The sequence below is a fragment of the Brachyistius frenatus genome, unplaced genomic scaffold (genome assembly GCF_029030835.1).
Source record: "Brachyistius frenatus isolate BFR_SWC_R1_liver_20210118 unplaced genomic scaffold, ASM2903083v1 Contig_54, whole genome shotgun sequence".
NCBI classification, from domain to species: Eukaryota; Metazoa; Chordata; class Actinopteri; family Embiotocidae; genus Brachyistius; species Brachyistius frenatus.
The window spans coordinates 1971235-1989313 of NW_027210653.1; the positions used below are offsets into that span (position 1 = coordinate 1971235).

The 18079-nt window shown below is 41.2% G+C and overlaps 1 protein-coding gene across 2 annotated transcripts; it reads right to left on the minus strand.

Annotated features, from left to right (window-relative positions):
• Nucleotides 1-3815: 3815 nt before the first annotated feature.
• On the minus strand, nt 3816-14988 carry sepsecs (Sep (O-phosphoserine) tRNA:Sec (selenocysteine) tRNA synthase). 2 transcript variants are annotated; one of them, XM_069705163.1, is made up of 12 exons: nt 14725-14988; nt 13777-13892; nt 13524-13678; nt 12181-12299; nt 11684-11842; nt 11241-11394; nt 10972-11074; nt 10651-10780; nt 9670-9761; nt 7599-7692; nt 7368-7458; nt 3816-4820 (listed from the first exon to the last, which is right to left on the minus strand). In XM_069705163.1, the coding sequence occupies exons 2-12, from the start codon at nt 13888-13890 to the stop codon at nt 4574-4576; spliced, it is 1458 nt and encodes a 485-aa protein (XP_069561264.1). In that variant the 5' UTR covers nt 13891-13892; nt 14725-14988; the 3' UTR covers nt 3816-4573. The 2 variants fall into 2 exon arrangements, with proteins under 2 accessions (XP_069561264.1, XP_069561265.1); XM_069705164.1 differs by lacking the exon at nt 14725-14988 and adding an exon at nt 14537-14718.
• Nucleotides 14989-18079: the final 3091 nt, after the last annotated feature.

The window sequence follows — 18079 nt, forward strand, 5'->3', positions numbered from 1 at the left end:
TTTACACCCTGCACCATGAAATGCTGCACTGGCTCCCTGACATCAGCAAATCAGCTGCAGCTCCCCTCCGTCCACTTTAATTATTTATTAAGTCCGGGCTCCAGTCGGATAACTGTTGGTTAAACAACCATGCACCACACATCGAAAAAGAAACACGACATTTTTACGTAGCTCGAGGCTGCCACGGCCAATCTGGTGACCCGTACGTTTCATATACACTTAAGTGTTGCTTTCAAAGAAGCACTTCAAATCACGAACACGGTAATTTTTGGACATAGGTGGCATATATCGTTATGTAATGTCATACTGTTGGCATATTAACAGCATGTTGTTAATAACGCGTTTATAGATTACAAAAAAAAACAAAAAAACATGTCGAATGCAAGTTATACACACGCCTTGATATTTCTGGCAGTGTTTTACGATTCTGGGCTGTTCAGGCGATTTAGAATCAAATAGGCTACATCATATGAAAGTGCCTTTGTGCAGTCAAAGCGTTTGACTGAGACGTGGGAAGTTATATAATGTCACACTTGAATTTCTGACACGCACTCGAGCTATAGATTACCCCTCCTTCGTACAGGAGCTCACAGGCGCATAACTGCAGCACCATGGACAGCGCCTCTGTGCTGCTCACACCGCAGACAGAGCGCCTGAATATGCAGACGAACTCCACAGCGTCCAGTGATGTGGAAAAGTGAGCACATCACAGGGAAATGGTCCGGCCGTTTCGACATGTTGAGGCAAGCAAACGATCGATCCTCTCCGATGCAGTGCCTATTAATGACAGCGATAGATTATGCTCAAACAAATGACGCATACCATTTACATTTGGAAGTCATTATCATATTTTAGATACATAAAAAAATACAGATCGGCCACATGAAAAAAGTAATTTATCACAAGGTCATGTCCATAAAATCAGAATCATGGATTCCACATTAGATGCCAATGATCAGAACCTCCTTAGGGAGTAACAGGTGGAACCCATCTTATCTAAACCTCTAACATCTAAAGCCTGCTCGTCTCTTTGCGATTTAAGTGTGTGGTGTCATCATGCCAAGTTCTAAAGCGCGCTCTCTCAGGCCTTTAGAACAAAGGTTGATGATGCCTGTGAGTCTGGCGAGGGATCATGAATTATTCCACTGCAAGGAAAATCATCTACAAGTGGTGTAGATTTAAAACAACTGCCAATCTGTCCAGGATTGGCTGCCCTATCAAATTAAAGACCAAGAGCAGATCGTCGAGTGCTAAAGGAAGTCTCAAAAAACCCTCAAATTTCATCACGAGAACTCAAGGCAACACTTTGGTGTCAAAGTGCCCGAGTCTACAATCAGAAAGCAACGACACAAATTTGACCTGCATAGAGCCAAACTATAGTTTTCCAAGTAACATATTCCTTTTGGAATAATGTGGTCCGGACAATCAAAGACAGAGTTGTTTGGCCACAGTAGCAGTAAACATGTTGGACGCAGTCTAATGACAGATTTTCACGGGGTGAATGTCATAAAGCACAGTGGTGGAAGTGTCATGATTTGGAGCTACTTCGCTGCCTTGGGGACCGTGAATTCTACAACATTTATGGGAGTTCTTGAAGATCATGTGAGGCCACCTGTCCGAAAGTTGACTGGAGTGGACCTGTCAACAGGATAATGACGCAAAGCACACAGTAAATCCTCCAAAGAATGTCTCAAAGAGAAGAAATGGAGGGTTATTGAACTGCCTAGTCAAAACCAAGATTTGAATCATGTTCAAATGTTGGTGAAACAGGCAGCACATGCAAGGAAACCCTTAAAAATCTTGCACCTGAATGAATTCTGCAAACTGATGTCAGAGACTGTTGGACAATTATGCAAATTGTCTACACTGAGCTGTATCTGCAATATTAAGCTTCCAAGGCCAAGAAGCTACTTAGCTTTTCACTGATTAATATTATATCTGCTGATATTTTTGTTGAATATAAACCAATGTGACCCTTTTTGTGCCACTCTGGCACTCAATCATCACCGAGCTCTTCTTGGCAGTTGCTGAGAGCCCAAATTGAAGGACCATTTGTCATGCAGCAACATCCCTAGGGTACTTATACTTATGATTGAGTGTGTGGAGTACAGATTCAGGTGGAATACTTTTCAAAAGAGTCTATTTTGGTAAAGACGGATGAAGGTAAACAATCATTTGAGTCGAAGGGAAACAAGAAATCATTTTGCACTGATTATTTAGTTGGTTTCAGCAAAAAAAGACAATCTACTGCCTTATGTAAGGTTCTCCATTGAAGCCCTTGTCTGATTTACACACTGCTGCAGACTTGGTCAATAGAAGGGGTCCTTTATAACTGTCCAATACAAAAAAAAAAGTCAGACGCTCTTGATTTCCCACGGCAACTCTGCAACATCAGCAAAAGATGGGAAACACAAAAAACTGGTGACAAGTGAAGGAGAGAGGAGAAAAAGAATAAAGAAAGGACAGGAAAACATTTCATTAACGGTTCAGCATACTGTTCATAAATCAAATGTACCGTACCACATTCAGAAAAAGTCATTACAACCATTACCAGCCGATCAGTTCTTAATTCTGGCTGAAGCTGATGAGGTGCAACATTTGCTGCACTCAAAAGAAAACAGCAGTGATAAAATAGCTCTTTTGTGAAAGCCACCTCTGCTTTTCAGAGTGCTGCATTGTACCGGCGCTGTCACAGTGCACAGTGTTTTTCCACTATGTTTTGTTAATGGTTCAGTACAGCTGGGGAACAGTGAAAGTGTGCTGATACAGCATCCCCATCCGAGTCCAGCCCACATTCAAAGGCTGCTGGGTGGATTGGTTCTGCTCTTACTTATTTTTTATTTTTTTTAAACACATGTATTCTGACCTGCATTACTAATTGCAGTTGAAAAACCAACATGTGCTGACTATTCATTACTGGACCCAAGCACACCTGGACCCAAGCACAGACGCTTTCAGTTCTGATCCATGCTTAGATGTTTGAATGTCAGAAAGATGCTCCACGCTTTTCAAAGAGCAATCAACCTTGATAATGCACAGAAGATGAAGCGGTGGGCGCAGGATGAAATTGGACAGTGCAATATCGAAATATAGATTAGTCATCAGTCAGAGGCCTTAGTAGGAGTCCATTTTATGCCTTAGGGCACTACCTGCACTGCTTCTTAATGACTGAGATAGGAGAGCAAAGGGAATAAGACAAAAGACTTTAAAAAAAAAACTAAAAAAAAAAACTGCTTAAATGTGCCAAAAAGACTTGTGATTAAAATTGAATTCCCCGGTGAAGCCCTGACTGTAATTCAAATTCATCCAATGCTGTACAGCAAAAACACAGTATAACTACAGATATCTTAATCTGTTAATGCTGCATGCGGTACTGGTTTCCATCGAGAAAGATGGTGAAAGTTTCCTTCACGAACCACAGGAGTGATCTATGTTCGGTGTACTTCATTGATCATCCGCTCCTTGTGTTCTGTTACAGAGCCTGAAAATAAATGAGCTGATGCAATATACAAGGGTTCACGTGGAGTAAATGGCTCGGCAGCATTCGGATCACATTGCAACACACTGCAGAAGACATGGTACAACATACTACATCATGAAGCTATATTGTTTCATATAGCAATGATTGGTATGCCGCATGTACTCCAAAAACAGAAAGCACATTCGGACTGTATGTCTACCTCATTTGGGCCATAAAGAGGAATCAATAGGGGTTTTCAAACTGTGATTGGCTAGTATATCCAGTATTTCATCCTGTGATTGCCCTGTGAAGGTATTAGGTGGCTTTAATTGAGAAAGATGACGCTCCAAAAGAATTATGTAAATGGTTATCCATTATTTATTTTGCAAAAAGGCCTTCAAACCATACAACAATTTGTTTGTTCCTCCCTTTAAATACGACACACAGGAATGTTTCCTGAATTAGCCCCCGTCATTAGGTTCAGGCACGAAATCCACTTGGTTAGAAATAGATCATAATTTGGGTTAATATTGACTGAAACCATTAAAATGACTTCTTTAAAGTTTTGCAACCTTTATTGTCATGGCAACAGCAAATGCGGTTTTAAAACCCCGTCTCAAGTCCACTGTTGTATAAAACCATCCGCCAGACCCTCCTCTTCCAAATAAGGACACACTCAAAATAAACAGAAGTCATTTGAATTAGATTGTTGCTATTTAAACATTAACACAACTTTTTCAACATATATATTGAACAAAGCATCAACGGTTTTTTCAGACACTTTGGTCTAACTCGAGATGAGTGGTTAATAACCACATGTGCCTTAGAATAATATATGCAGGTTTTCACCTTTCAATATTTACTAATTAGCATTTGACAGAAGAAGGAATTAATTCGTGGCATCCGTTTGTGTCATTTCGGTTTGTAATGAACACCTGCACACAGTTTCAACGCCACCTGGCACCAGTCATTGGCCTTCTTACGGTGTCTGGATTAATAATCTACCAGAAAGTGCCATCAAAACACGTACCCACAGTCCAAACCAGGTAAGAAGCAAGTGCAGAAGGCAGCGGGTCAACCTTTGCCTGTTTAAACTTCCATATTCCAGGTCAGTCATTCTCCAGCAGCGATCTCCTGGTTTGACGGAGGTACCGGGGAGCTACTTTTCTGCGCACTCCCCTCTTTCTTCAGCATCTTCAGGCATTTGTCGAGCCTTTTGATGCACAGAGTCACATCGTCTCGAGTGATTCCCACAGCTGAGGCAGCATTGAGGTAAGGCCACGGGTACGACTCGGAATGTGACATGAATCCGCGGAAGGTGTGTCCGCCTATGGTCTGCTCCTTGTCCAGCGGTATTACCCTGGAAACACGGGTGAAAACAAGGATAATGTTGTATAATAATGGGTTTCAAATGTGCCGGAGAGAAAATGGAATGAATTATTTCACAATTGTAAGCTGGCTGAGACACAAGATATTCACTTGACAAACAAGGACTTACTTTGTACTTTCAGGTAGCAATGAGAAGTTATTTGTGATAAAGGCAGGACTCTGCTAGTTTATTTAAAAGGATTTATTAGCTGCCTTATTTACTCAATGTAACAACGTAAAACTAAGTATTAAGAAATAAGTTCTCCATTAATTAGCACATACCCATTTTTTTTTTCATGTAGAAGCAGCCCCATAGCCACAACTCTGCCCCTCTGTAACAGTCTACTCCACCATTGTGGTTCATATTAAAGCGTTACATGCATATATTTTTTCAGGAACACATAAAATAATGTCTAATTTCACTGTAAATATTACGTTTGTTTTTTTTAAAACACACAACTTGTTAGCATCAAATATTTACCACATCAAGCAGTCAAGTCCAACATTCATGTCTTTTAGCTCTGTTTTAGTCTTTGGTTCCTATGAGAGCTCCTGCAATCTGCCGGGTAGATTGCGATCTCCCGGTTGGTCCGCACCATCTCCTGGGGAGCTAATGTCCTTAGCTGCTAAACGCTCGAACTACATTCACCAGGTAGTTGCTGACTTTGTTTTTCAGTGGGTTCATCCCTGAGCACCCTGTTATATACATACAAGTAGTCATAGGATTCATTGTTAACATTATTGATTATAACAGCTTTAAAAGGGCAACTTCCAATTATTTTCTAAATAAAAGATCATGTGAGATACCTACATTTTTAATAGCCTATTCTTTTCTATTGGTCCATGTCCAAGATCACCTGACAGTCCAACAAAGCCTGCTGGTGTCTCAGACAAAAGGTGTTAACAAACTGAACACAGCTCTTCTGGTTGTAAGACCTCCCACGTGGACACTTTAATCTTTCTGCTGCCTCACATAACTTCCCTTTTCAACAAACCACTCTCAATGTAGGAATCTCACAAATTCACAAATGTAGAGCTGTGATTGTGAAAGTAATGTTTCGCGCAGTGGACCAACATAACTATTACACACTTTGTTGTGAGACTGGGCTATGTAATCCAACCAGGTAATCAGATCTGTCACAACAACACTTAGAAACATGTTTACTGCAGCATTTCACTTTCACAGATCCTTAGAGGAAAGGTACACCTTGTAAGTGAGCTGCTGCTGTTTCTTGGGTTCCCAAAGTTAAAAGCTTAATTCTGCAGTGTACTGTAAATTGTGTTTATTAAAGCCTTTAGCTCAGAGAGTAGAGAAGACCAACATGAGGCAGTGCCACACTATCAATATACTGCAACCTGAAAGTGTTTCAGAGGTGGATCCGAAGGGAAAAACTGGTTTTAAAAGGGTCAATCTCTGCAGTGCTGTAAACAACCCTCAGGCCTATCAAATTTGGCAAATTTTACAGCTGTCAGCAGCGTTTAGACTCACTTTAATGTGAAATCAATGACTGGCTACCTACAAGGACTACGTGTATGAGAGGGACCATTATGGAAGAGAGATACATAGTAATAAGATGGAGATATCTATTCATCTGTTCTGCTGCGAAAGAGAATAGCTCGTTGCTGATGTGAAGAAGAAAAAAAGCCAGCTTCGTTGCACAGTACTCATGTTTAGCACTGAGAATCCTTCAATTAATAAAAGTGCAATGTACACTGCAGCAAATTATGAAGATTAATGCGTGTCTTTGAAGCGTAAACTGTAGAAGTCAATGCCTCTCATCAAGTATGCCACAGAGATAACAGAGTAAATCATCTGAGCAAGTGCTACGTTCTGACCTTGGAGAAATGTTCACTTGGAAGAACGAAAGGGGAAGGGAGGCAGGAAGCTGTTTCTTTTATGCGTTTTTTTTTAATTAATTAATTTTAAAAAAAAAAAATTTTTTTATGCAATTGAAGCAGGAGTGCATTCAAATCTGAACAAAAAAATAATCCTGACAGAATGACCCAAATAAATCATTCATTCTGAATATTTTAAATATTTAGATGGGTTTGCATGCTTGGTTGAAAACTATTAAAGGGAAAAACAGAAAAACAAAAGAAAAATTCTGTATTTACGTGGACATGAGCACCCGACGCAGAAGGCTAAAGATCAAAATTGACCAATCCTCCTCCTGCTACTGCTGAGAAAGAAAAAGACTTCCAGTGGGAGATAAAACATGATGGTCAAGGCTACGTCAGAGTTTGTCCCTGCTGTCCTGCTTTTAAATTAGGAGGTGGCTCCGATAAGATGAGCTGTCTAATCTTCTTAAGTAGTTTCCGCTCCACCGTATTCAGCACATCCATCTGCCCGATTGCTGATTTCCACCAGATATTTTGTTTAGTAAATCACAGCACGTGCTCTCATATCAGAGGATGTGGACAAACCCATTTTTGACTTTTGCCCTCATCTTTCCACCTACACAGACACACTCCCTGTTATTTTCCCTCTCGATCCATTTCCAGGCCAGATTATCGCCACGCCCTTTCAACGGTTTCATACCTCGCTCCTGACACTTGTCGGGTGAACAACATGGAGCCGAGCTGAGTCACGGCCTTGTCACTCCCGGCCTGGAGACCATCTAAGGACATGGCTGTAGGAGAGGGGAGCCACACCCAACACACAGAAAGGAACAAATTCAAGGTCATAAAGATGACTTTTGCCACATGAAATGAACGAAAATACTCCTTAGTGTGAGGACATGCTGGTTTGTAATCATCACTTTGATCTTACCCAGTGAAATGGGGTTGTGTGGAGTGTGAAGCAATTTCTCCCCGTGTGCAGACGCCAGACTCTTCAGCTCCTGAGCCAGGAACAAATAAATCTCCTGCAGGCCACGCAGACACAGACAAGAGGCATGAGGAGACAGAACAAGAAAGGGCAGGGGGCCATACAGAGGAGCTATAAATAGCAGCACAATGCTCCTATTGCACACTGCCACAGTCTTATTTTAACAGCAGCCTTGGTTTTATTGCTAATCAAGCAAATCTACCCACAAGCAGCACCCCCCTCCCCCTCCCAACACACACACACACACACACACACACACACACACACACACACACACACACACACACACACACACACACACACACACACACACACAGCACGAGTGTGTTTCCCTCCGAGCTTCATTTCAAGCAAAATGCTGGCTTCCTGTTGCTCTCCGGCTCAGATCTTTGTTTGGCTAATGCCAAACAAAGATCCACCTCTGGGATCAATTAGAGAGGCAGGGGAAGAGGAAGTCATGCTTTTAAGATGAGATTTTGACATCCACGTGTTTCAAATATGCTGACAAAGCGTTTAGCTCAGAGTCTCAAAGCAGTGTGTGGAGGACTGAGTCAGGGCGAAGGGGGTTCAGGAGGCAGATGTTATGAGCTCAGGTCAGCCGGGCAAGCTGCACAGCAACAACAAATCGCAGGGTCTTTGTTGCTGGCTACTAGTGCAAGATTCCCCAGTGAAACGCTGCAAATTAAAGGATCTGCTCTCTGCAACAGTGGGTGGGTTTGTTGTGTGTGTGTGTGTGTGTGTGTGTGTCAGCATACTCTGCTGACTCATACTTTCCCAGTTTGAAAGCATCAATAAGGAAAATATCTTCTCTGTCAAGAGTCAAACACAAACAGCATTTCAATGATGTCAAGTGTCTCTAAGTGTCCCTTGTTCTCTAATAACAAAGGGGAACTCTACCAGCCCACACGAGGAGGGCTGCAGTTGGTGGGGCGAGTGCGTGGCTACGACACTGCAGACAATAAGTTAGTGTGTGTGATGAGTAGAAGAAAACAAAATCACATCATCCATTGCTGCTTTTCAATATATAGATATTTTAAACTGGATGGTATATGAGGCTGGAAATGAACCTCAACAGATGAAATGTCTGAATTATTGAAAGCTTGTGACCCCAGGAGAGATGTGAGCAACTCAGTTTTGCAGACACTATGGAAAAACAGGTACTGTACATTAATTATGCATATAGGTGGACCAAGAGAAATCAATAAGCACTGATGGTGTCGGGTCATGCGGGAGGTCACAGGAATTTCCTCGATGTATATTTCTGCAACAGAATGGGTTTTAGGCTGACAGCATTTTGGGCATTGCGCAGCATCTCCATTTTTAGACACGAGCTCTTTACGTCGTTTCTAATATGTGACTACAGCCTCACAAATACAGAATGTAGGAAACCAAGATGTAATCCATCCGAGGTCATTTCTGAAAATAAAACCCCCTTCTCTGCTTTTGACATTTTGCTTATTTTTCAGTCTTCCCGTGGTTTAAACAGCAAGAGAAAAACAGATTTAGTCCTGTACATTTATGGTACAGCAGTTCAGAGGTGTGGGAATGCTGCAGTGCCTACCATCTAAAGAGGGGGATGCTGCATTGTGAGCAACGCAGCCTTTAAAGCAGGGAGCCACCAGGGGATGTTTTCTCAAACTTCTGGATCAATTTGATCTTCCTGGAGCTACACTCCTCCCTCCACAAAGCTCATCGCTCGCTCAAATCCAAAGACCCCATCCTCAGGTGAAGCACAGGGCTACGCACACACAAGCACAACGCGAGACCCACTGCAACTCAACACAACTTATATAAGGTGCTCTTGCCATTTTTAGGAGGAAGATGTTGATATAGCACGCATGAGAGACATATTCAGACCGACTCTAAAGCGTTACGGACACTGCTGCAGTGCTTTTCTACTGATCCATGTTGTTCTAATCACATCACTCCGAGAACATCCAGCACATATCACAAACCTACCTCCAGTACGTGACTATTTTTAGCCTCATAAAAGGTGACGTGTGCATGCTCTCACCTTTCTTTCTGACAGATATTTCTTATAGCCGCTGGCTCCCAGAGTGAGAAGGGTGATGAGGACGTCAAGGGAAGGCGAAGCCGATGCTCGCCCTGGACACAGAAGGCAAGAAGTGACTTTGTTATGCAGCTTAAAAAAAAAAAAACAGTCTGCTACGTTTAAACTGAATTAGAGGTGAATATCCACTGCATATTTATACAACAATAAAATAAGGGAGTGTTTTATCATCTGTAAAGGGGAAGCCTTTACTGGTATCAGATTTCTCTGAGTGTGTATGATGACTTCAGCTCAGAAATGGCCTGACCATAAAGAAACTTTGAAACTGTATAGCCATAGATGACGGCAAGGAGATCAAATTTGAGCCCAGTGAAGTATCAAAAGATGGCTCGGATTTCTTGGTGTCAGATTCTCCGTTTTGTTTACTCATTCATTCAGATCGTTCTTGATTTAAAGGATCAGTCTGATATGTTACATATTTGTTTTTCTATTGTCATTAGCTTGCATTAAAAGACCAAACACTTGATTCTACTAATGAATATTAAGCCTGATACAGTGTCATCAGCAGTGTTGGCGCTAAATTGTTATTAAAAATGTTTTAAATCACATCAGTGTGACACACAGTGATTACTGAGTGACATTTTCCTTCATTAGTAGTCACCACAAAAAAACACCTTATTTTTTTTGTTTTGTTTGACCAACGATGGCTGACCAGGACTGGTGAACATACTGTCGGTGTATCGTTACAACATGTTTATTCTTTATTGCTTTCCGTCATTCTGTCAAAAATGTGTTGCTAGAATACAGTGAAGCCCAGTAAACATTTACAGTGGTTACATTTATATATCAGGAAACACAGGAAAGATGCATTTATGCACACATACAAAATCTGTACATGTACACCAATCCAACTGACCACTATTTTATCAGTCACCTCTTAAATGTCATTTTACATCACTCGGCTTCAGCACTGTAAACTCTCACCTGGGTACATCTTGCTTATCTCCTCTATGAAGGACTCTTCAAAACCTGCAATTATGGCACCACCTACTGGAACCATGAAGTTCTTGTCCAAGCTCTGCACAAAGGCATCGATTCTTCCCACACGAGCCCCCTGACGAAAGACGGTCCAAGAAAAGATTTAAGTCTCCAGCATGTCCGTCACCAGGGACAAAATGAAGCCGCTTATACATCATATGTTTGTATTCAGAGGGGAGCTCCAGTTCAAACTAGTTCAAACTACCACATGCAACTGCAAGTGAAAAAGTGAAAGTACTCTACTACTATGGGATGAGTGGCAGCTACCTGTTGTATAAGGTGCATGCATTTGGACGACTGTACTCCGTATGCATTGTTAACGATGTGGGGGATGTTATATTTGGCACACATGACTGCCAGCTCCTCAAGTCTGCAAGACAGTACAACAAATACATTTAAAAATGGAGCCAAAGTAAGCAGCTTACATCATCTCTATTTTAAAAGAAATGTAAAAGTAATTTAAATCACTGCCATGATTGATAATCCTCATGTGACATCGAGTGAAGTCTGAGGACACGAATGAAAGCTCCCGTTACCTGTCGGGGACCCGCGGGGCGAAGCAGGACGTCGTCGAATGAACACACAGGATGTTCTCAGCTCCGAGCTCCTCGATCTTGTGTTCAACTGCTTCCAGGTCCGTCCTCAACTCATCGCCCTCGAGAACATTCTCCACCACCACAGGTTCAAAGCCTGATGAAACAGTCAGTTGGTTTCTATGAGGAAGGAACACACCTCGAACAAGCACAGCGACGCTGCATGGGTGGATTCATTTGCAAAGGACAACAGGAAGTGAAAAAGATTCCGTCCGTCAGTTCATAATTAAATCTGATCAATAAAGACACTTCACATGGTTCTATTGAAAACTTCTGAGTGAAACATTCCCATCAATACTGAGGCTCTAGTGTTTCAAAACACCAGTCTGGTCTGTGAACAGGAAGCACGGCTGACAGGACACTGGATATTTTTGTCACATCATCACCTGCTGTGATCATAGATTTGAAACAGGACTTCTGGTCGATGCGAGGCCAAATGATGTAGCGAGCCTTGGGTCTCCTGTGACGGAGGGTCAGGAAGCACAGAGTCAAGCTCATTCCCGTTGCCATGGGAACCACGAAGCAGCTCGCCACGCTCCGGACACCTGTAATCCAGAAGGAACAGAGAATGCCGAGAGTTTAGGGAGGGTACCGCATGAGCACAAACGCCCTCGGCAGGCGAGTCCTGGTGAGGTGGCTGGCTGGTCCCACTTTTGTCGCTCGTCATTCCCCTGCTCTTTCCCCAAAATGGCTTTTTGTCTACACTGTACTTGTTTAATAAAGGTAAAGGCCCCCAAATCCTTGAGATTCCTATTTTTTTGTTTTTCTTCTATTTCTTCAACAGTTTAGTAGCTACAAAGTAAACATTACAACATAATTTTGCACAAATACAGAACGTTCTTGGGAAGTGAAAACCCCGGTTGACTGAGAAAAACGTACACACCTGCAAGCTTCAGGATGTCCAGCACCACGGAGTTGGTGAGCTTGTTCAGCAGACTGGATCCAGCAGCTTTAGGCTGAATAGCAGCGATGTCACCTGACCGACCTATACCATGGATCAACCTACACAAAACAGCTGTATGTCACAACAGGAACTGTTCAACAACTTGTTAAGACGATGTCAAGTGTGCTCATCTCATTTCACTGTGTCAAGATGTACATGCTGAGATTTATAACAAGAATATGTGGAGAGCCCGACAGATACATCAGGATGGATGGTTTTAGCTCAACAGTCCGCATTTCTGTCAGGCAGTAACTAACAAGACAATCGGGGCGTTTGAAGTAACTCGGAAACACTTCAGCCGTTACTGTACAGTCTGTCCTCCAATTTAGTGCTTTGACAAGTTAGACAAATATTTCTGCTGCAGAATATCAAACTCAGAAGATTCAGTATGTTGCACAGAACAAATCTCAAGCTCACGGTGAGTTAGAGTTGCGGTGCAGCTTAGTTCACATCACGTGAGCAGTATTAAACACAGAAATTTAGTAATAATAATAATAATACATGATGACCTTAATGGTATTCTATCATTTCAATCTCGTAACATTTGTTTTGGGGGGGGAGTTTACACGGACCAAAGAAAGTGATTTCCAGTCTTTATGTGCCGTTTTGTTTGTAGTTTATTTAAACAGAATGTAGTTGTAAAAAATGAATATAAACATACAAAATTAGCTGTAGCATTGCATGAGTCCTGTCTGAACCGTGTGCTCTACCCCCACCTGTGCTCACCTTTTCCTGTGACCTACATACACTAACACACACACACACACACACACACACACACACACACACACACACACACACACACACACACACACCTACCTGAGCATCTTAGTACTGCCACCGGGTGTCTAAAAATAACATTAAATAAAATATCTAACAAAGTAATAGCCAAAGCCAACAATAAACATAAATAGCTCCAGCAAAGACAACTGAGCCATCTCCATGACAACAAAGAAAACTCCATCTGCTGATTGAGTTTGCACGATGGACCTAAAAGCTCCAATAAAAGCTTGTAAGTGGACCTTGAGTTCTATTTTTCTTTGTCAAACTGTTTTCAAGCTCAAGGCAGCAATTCTACGCGCAAGTACGTATATTTCGGCTCTCATAATTTAAGAACCAAATTAACGGGAACACGCAGGTGTACCCGGGAGAACTATTTATAAAACATCCTCAATTTACAACACTTTAATATCCACGTCCTCCTCACTAATCCAACACCGACCAGGCTCTAATGGTTGAATAGCCGACGTTGTACGAGACGTGAGAAAATGACAAATATGTACCTGTAATGTCGTCTTGCCACGAGGCCGGACGCCACCCGGCCCTCCCTCTCTCCGACGCCACAGTTCCCGAGGAAGTTATTGCTGTCCATCACGGCCAGCTCGTTCAGGAAGAGCTCGACGGTGCTCTCGCTCCATCCTTCCTCTGGACACTTTCCCTGCAACGTGTACAGCGTGAAAAAGAAGACGCGTCCGCCGTGACCTGGAATAATAATAAAAAAAATAAAAAAAAAACGAACACGGCTATTGACCTTACCTGCTCCAGTAAGTGTCTGATGAGCTGCTCGTGACCACGCCGTGCCTGAGACCCCTGTCGAATGTAGGAGGGCGAAACTATCTTCTCACTCAGGGTGAAGTTTTCACTGTTCATCTCTGTGAAACACACAGCTTCGTGTCAACATGTCACAAGCAGCGCAGACAGAAACTTCACATACGGTAGTTTGTCCACAGAAGAGTTCAAACGTGTTCATTGTTCCAACAAAACAAAAAACAAAAACCCACTTTTTGAAGTAAATTTCAGCAGATTTACATGAGACAATGAGCCCTCTTCAAATGTGACTTTTTTTTTATGAACTTAAACAATAATAAAAAAAATTAAAAAAAAAAAAACTTGTTTTGTGACATGCAAAAGTATGGGCAGCGTACTTTCTTGTTAGCAACCCTCTTTATTTCTGCAACCTTCTGTTCTTCTTCATCCACTCATCCCTCCAGCTCGGAGACATTTCCAGGCTGTCTTGCACACACGCCATGTTTAAGATCTCCCTTGTGATTATCAATGATAATGTTGACGTGAGGGGACTGTGAGGGCCACTTCAAAGACTTCCAGTTTGCATATTAAGAAGTAGTTCACGGTAGAATTTGAGGATCATTGTCCTGCTGCAGAAGCTTTTGAAATTAAACTTAAGAAAAATATTGAGAAACTTTTCAACATCTGTCATCACATATTTCACTTCATTTGAAATGTGTGCGTGTTTAACAGCCTGAGAGGTTTCACATATAAAGATGCTTTTCGTTACCTTATGGGAAACGTAGCACCGGGTGTGTTTGAAGCTTCACCCACACTGGGGGACAAAGACACCCGGATATCGTCAGGTAAGTGTCAGAAATAAACGTAGGCGTCACTGACGCAGCAGTTTCTGCCTTCTCACTGCAGAGAAGCAGAGAAAAACAACGTCGTGTTACACCAGCGGGGAAACAAACTCACCAGCTGCAGAAGTTGTAAATCAAACGTTGCTCTGAAGAAGTGAGCGGGAAGCCAGGTCACACTTTTGGCTGCTAAAATCTAAGCGAATGTTTCCGCGGTGTCGACACCGGACAGCTTTTAACATGGCCGCTTTGGCAGACGACGGTGCATCTTCTTATTTCACGGCTCTCCCGAAAAACTGTTCAAGTGTTTCAGTCAAACCACCTCTGAACGTAACTGAACCACAGACATGCAGACAGGCAAGCTGCAGGACAAGGCAGCATGGAAGCAGAAGGCTTTGGGGACACGACTTGCGTGACGCAGTCACATGACCTCCGAGCGCTGATCACGTGACCAACGTTTTACGTCAGAGAAGGAAAACGGGTCAACTGAACTCAACTAAACGTTTTTTTTTTTTTTGTTTTTTTTGGTAAAAGATTATCGTCACTTACAGCTGCGGGAAATAAATTAACCTACATTTTTAAACTGTTCATATTTTTAAAACTACCAGAAACTTGCTCAAATAAATCAGGAAGCATTATTTAATATAGCACTATATAATATTAAAATATTGTTTGTATTGTTGTAATATTGTTCTTTTTTTTATAGTTTCTATTTATTAGAAAGAAGAAAAAAAAACCAGAAGTGTTTTGAAACAGTTTATTAATAAGTTGATGTTATATTTAATAAACACTCAGTTTCATTTAATTGGACAATCACATAGTCTTACACACATGTTATTGGAAAGATTTCACATGACAACCCTTTCATTTGAGCTCTGGAATTTATTAGAATTATTTGCAATATTAGATGAATGAGTGACAAGGCTGCATTACCCTCTTTTACATAATGGGATAATATTGGGACAAGCAAAAAAATCCAAGCACAAATGGCCTTAGTAAGCAAAAAAATAAACAAATAAATGTATCATGTGTATGCAATGCATAAATGTTCTCCATTCAAAATAAGTAAATACCAAAATAAAAATTAACATCATGCAGAATTACCCCTTTCAGGCTGTTATGTAGCCTATGTTCCATACAGCCTACTTCGATTGAGATCACTGATACCTTTATGTGCAACATTTTAAAGTTGAAATTAGCCAAGATGGAGCAATTTTATTTAAAATTCTATATAATCCTGGGTACTTAAATGTGAGTGCACCTTAATTTATAAATTATATTATTTATAAACTTTGAACTTTATAAAGTAGCCTCATATTTATTCAAAACAGAAATGGTAACACAAGGTGTCAAATAAATGTGTCGTGAAAAGTACATTTTTATCTGACATGCAAAAAAGGATAAATTACTGATATAAAGTAACTGAAAACTGTCCCAAAGTGCAATGCTTGAGTAAATGTACTTAGGCTATTGCTTTCCATTACTGATAAAGGGACATATTGAACATGTTCGAACAAAAAAAAAAAGCCTCGTATTTTGCACCTGATATTAGTTCAAATTAATAAATATCTAATAAATTAATAAATAGATCTCACAGGTATGCAAACATTTTTAAATATGAATACTAGTGTTCCATCAGAAAAAAAGTATGCATAACAAAATAAACTTTAAGAACTGATTTTGTTTGAGATACACACAAATATATGTGTGGGTGTATGTATCTATTGTATATACACTGTTAGCCTATATTTACTGTTAAAAAAAGGTTGTGTTTATATATATATATATGGGTATTTATGTATATTTATGTATATGTTATGTGTGTTTATATATGTGTGTATATATACACACACACACACACACACACACACACACACACACACACACACACACACACACACACACACACACACACACACACACACACAGATATCTCATCTTAAAAAGACAGAATTGTTTTTTTAACAGAACATTTAACATCATCATACAAAGGATTTCAAATGGTCAGTAGGCTGATATGCACAAATTAAACCAGAGCAGAAAGTATAAGACAATATATTTGGCGGTAGGTTTTTCAGAGTAAAAGAAAAAAGTTATTTGTACAAGGAATATTTGAAAGAAAACTCCTCAGGGTTTTTGCTGCAAAGGGGAGAGAAAGATGGCAATTTGATGGCATAGCAGGGCTCTCAATTCAACAGCTATGCCAACATCTTGCCTTCCTTCCTGGACCCGTGTTCAAAGGATGGTTTCCCAGTCCATTCACAAACTCGGGTAGCTACAGGCTCACCTCCATCCAGGGGTAAAGGTTGCTAAGATTAAAAATATAGATGTTTAACTTTAGACTTTTAAAAGCAGCAAAAGGTTGGGTGGCTGTATCAGAAAGCGCACGCTCTACGTCGGTCTAACAGGTTTATAATGAATGATTTGATCTTTTTTTTTTTTAAATCTTAGAATAACTTCTAAATCACGGTGTAACATTTCTAAATATGATATTTGGCTTTTATGATCCGATAAACAATGTAATAACGAACAGAAACCCACATTCAGACTATAACATGGCGTAAACAGGAATTGAAAAACATAAGGGTTCGAGGAGTGAAAACAAAGTACCGAGAGGAAGCAAGCAGACAGTCGGCCTGTTACCTCCTGTCCTCATGCCTCTCTGCCCTTTGGGTTCATCATCACATCTACCTGTCGCTGCGTGTCAAACAGAGATCCACACGCCCGGCTCGGTCCACGGTCGGCGTTGGGATCCTTGTGTCCTGTGCGGCACCAGGCGTAAGAAAAGTCAATTTAGGGCCGAGGGTGGAAGAAGATAAGTCTTCCCTTCGCCGCCCAATCCTGTAGTGGATGACTATCGTACTTATCTGCGGTGTGTGGTGGTTTTTTTTTTTTAAGGGTTGGCGGGGCAGCTCTGGCGTGGCTTCCGGAACCTTTGCGCCCTGACGAGGAATGAATCCCGTTGGCCTAATTTAGAAGGAGGACAACCTTCCAAAGGCCAATGACTGGTCTGTGAAGAAATCCAACCAAACCTGTCCGGATTAAAGAATCTCCCAAAAATCCCCGAAGAAATTATTCAGTAAAATGATGCAACAAGTTCAAAATATATCACACAAATTTGTGTAAACAGTCTACAGACGAGGAACTTTGGGATGTTACTGGAAGGAACATGCCACGACACTTAAATATAAATTGGGCTTGCTGATACACACAAAATAAATTGCAGGATCTCGTCCAGTAATGAATCACCCAGAATGATTCAAAAACCGTCTAGACCAGAAAGTGCTGGCCATCGACAGGAAACACAGGGCTGTGTGAGAAACCCCTTTCTGACCATGAACTATTACCTCCTCCCTCCAAGCAGTGTGTGGATGTAGCTCTCAGGAGGTCCTTTATTACTCAGCATATATACAGATAGAATTGATGACCATTTTCTTTTTTTCTTGTCCTTTGCCTTTTTTCCTTGGATAAGA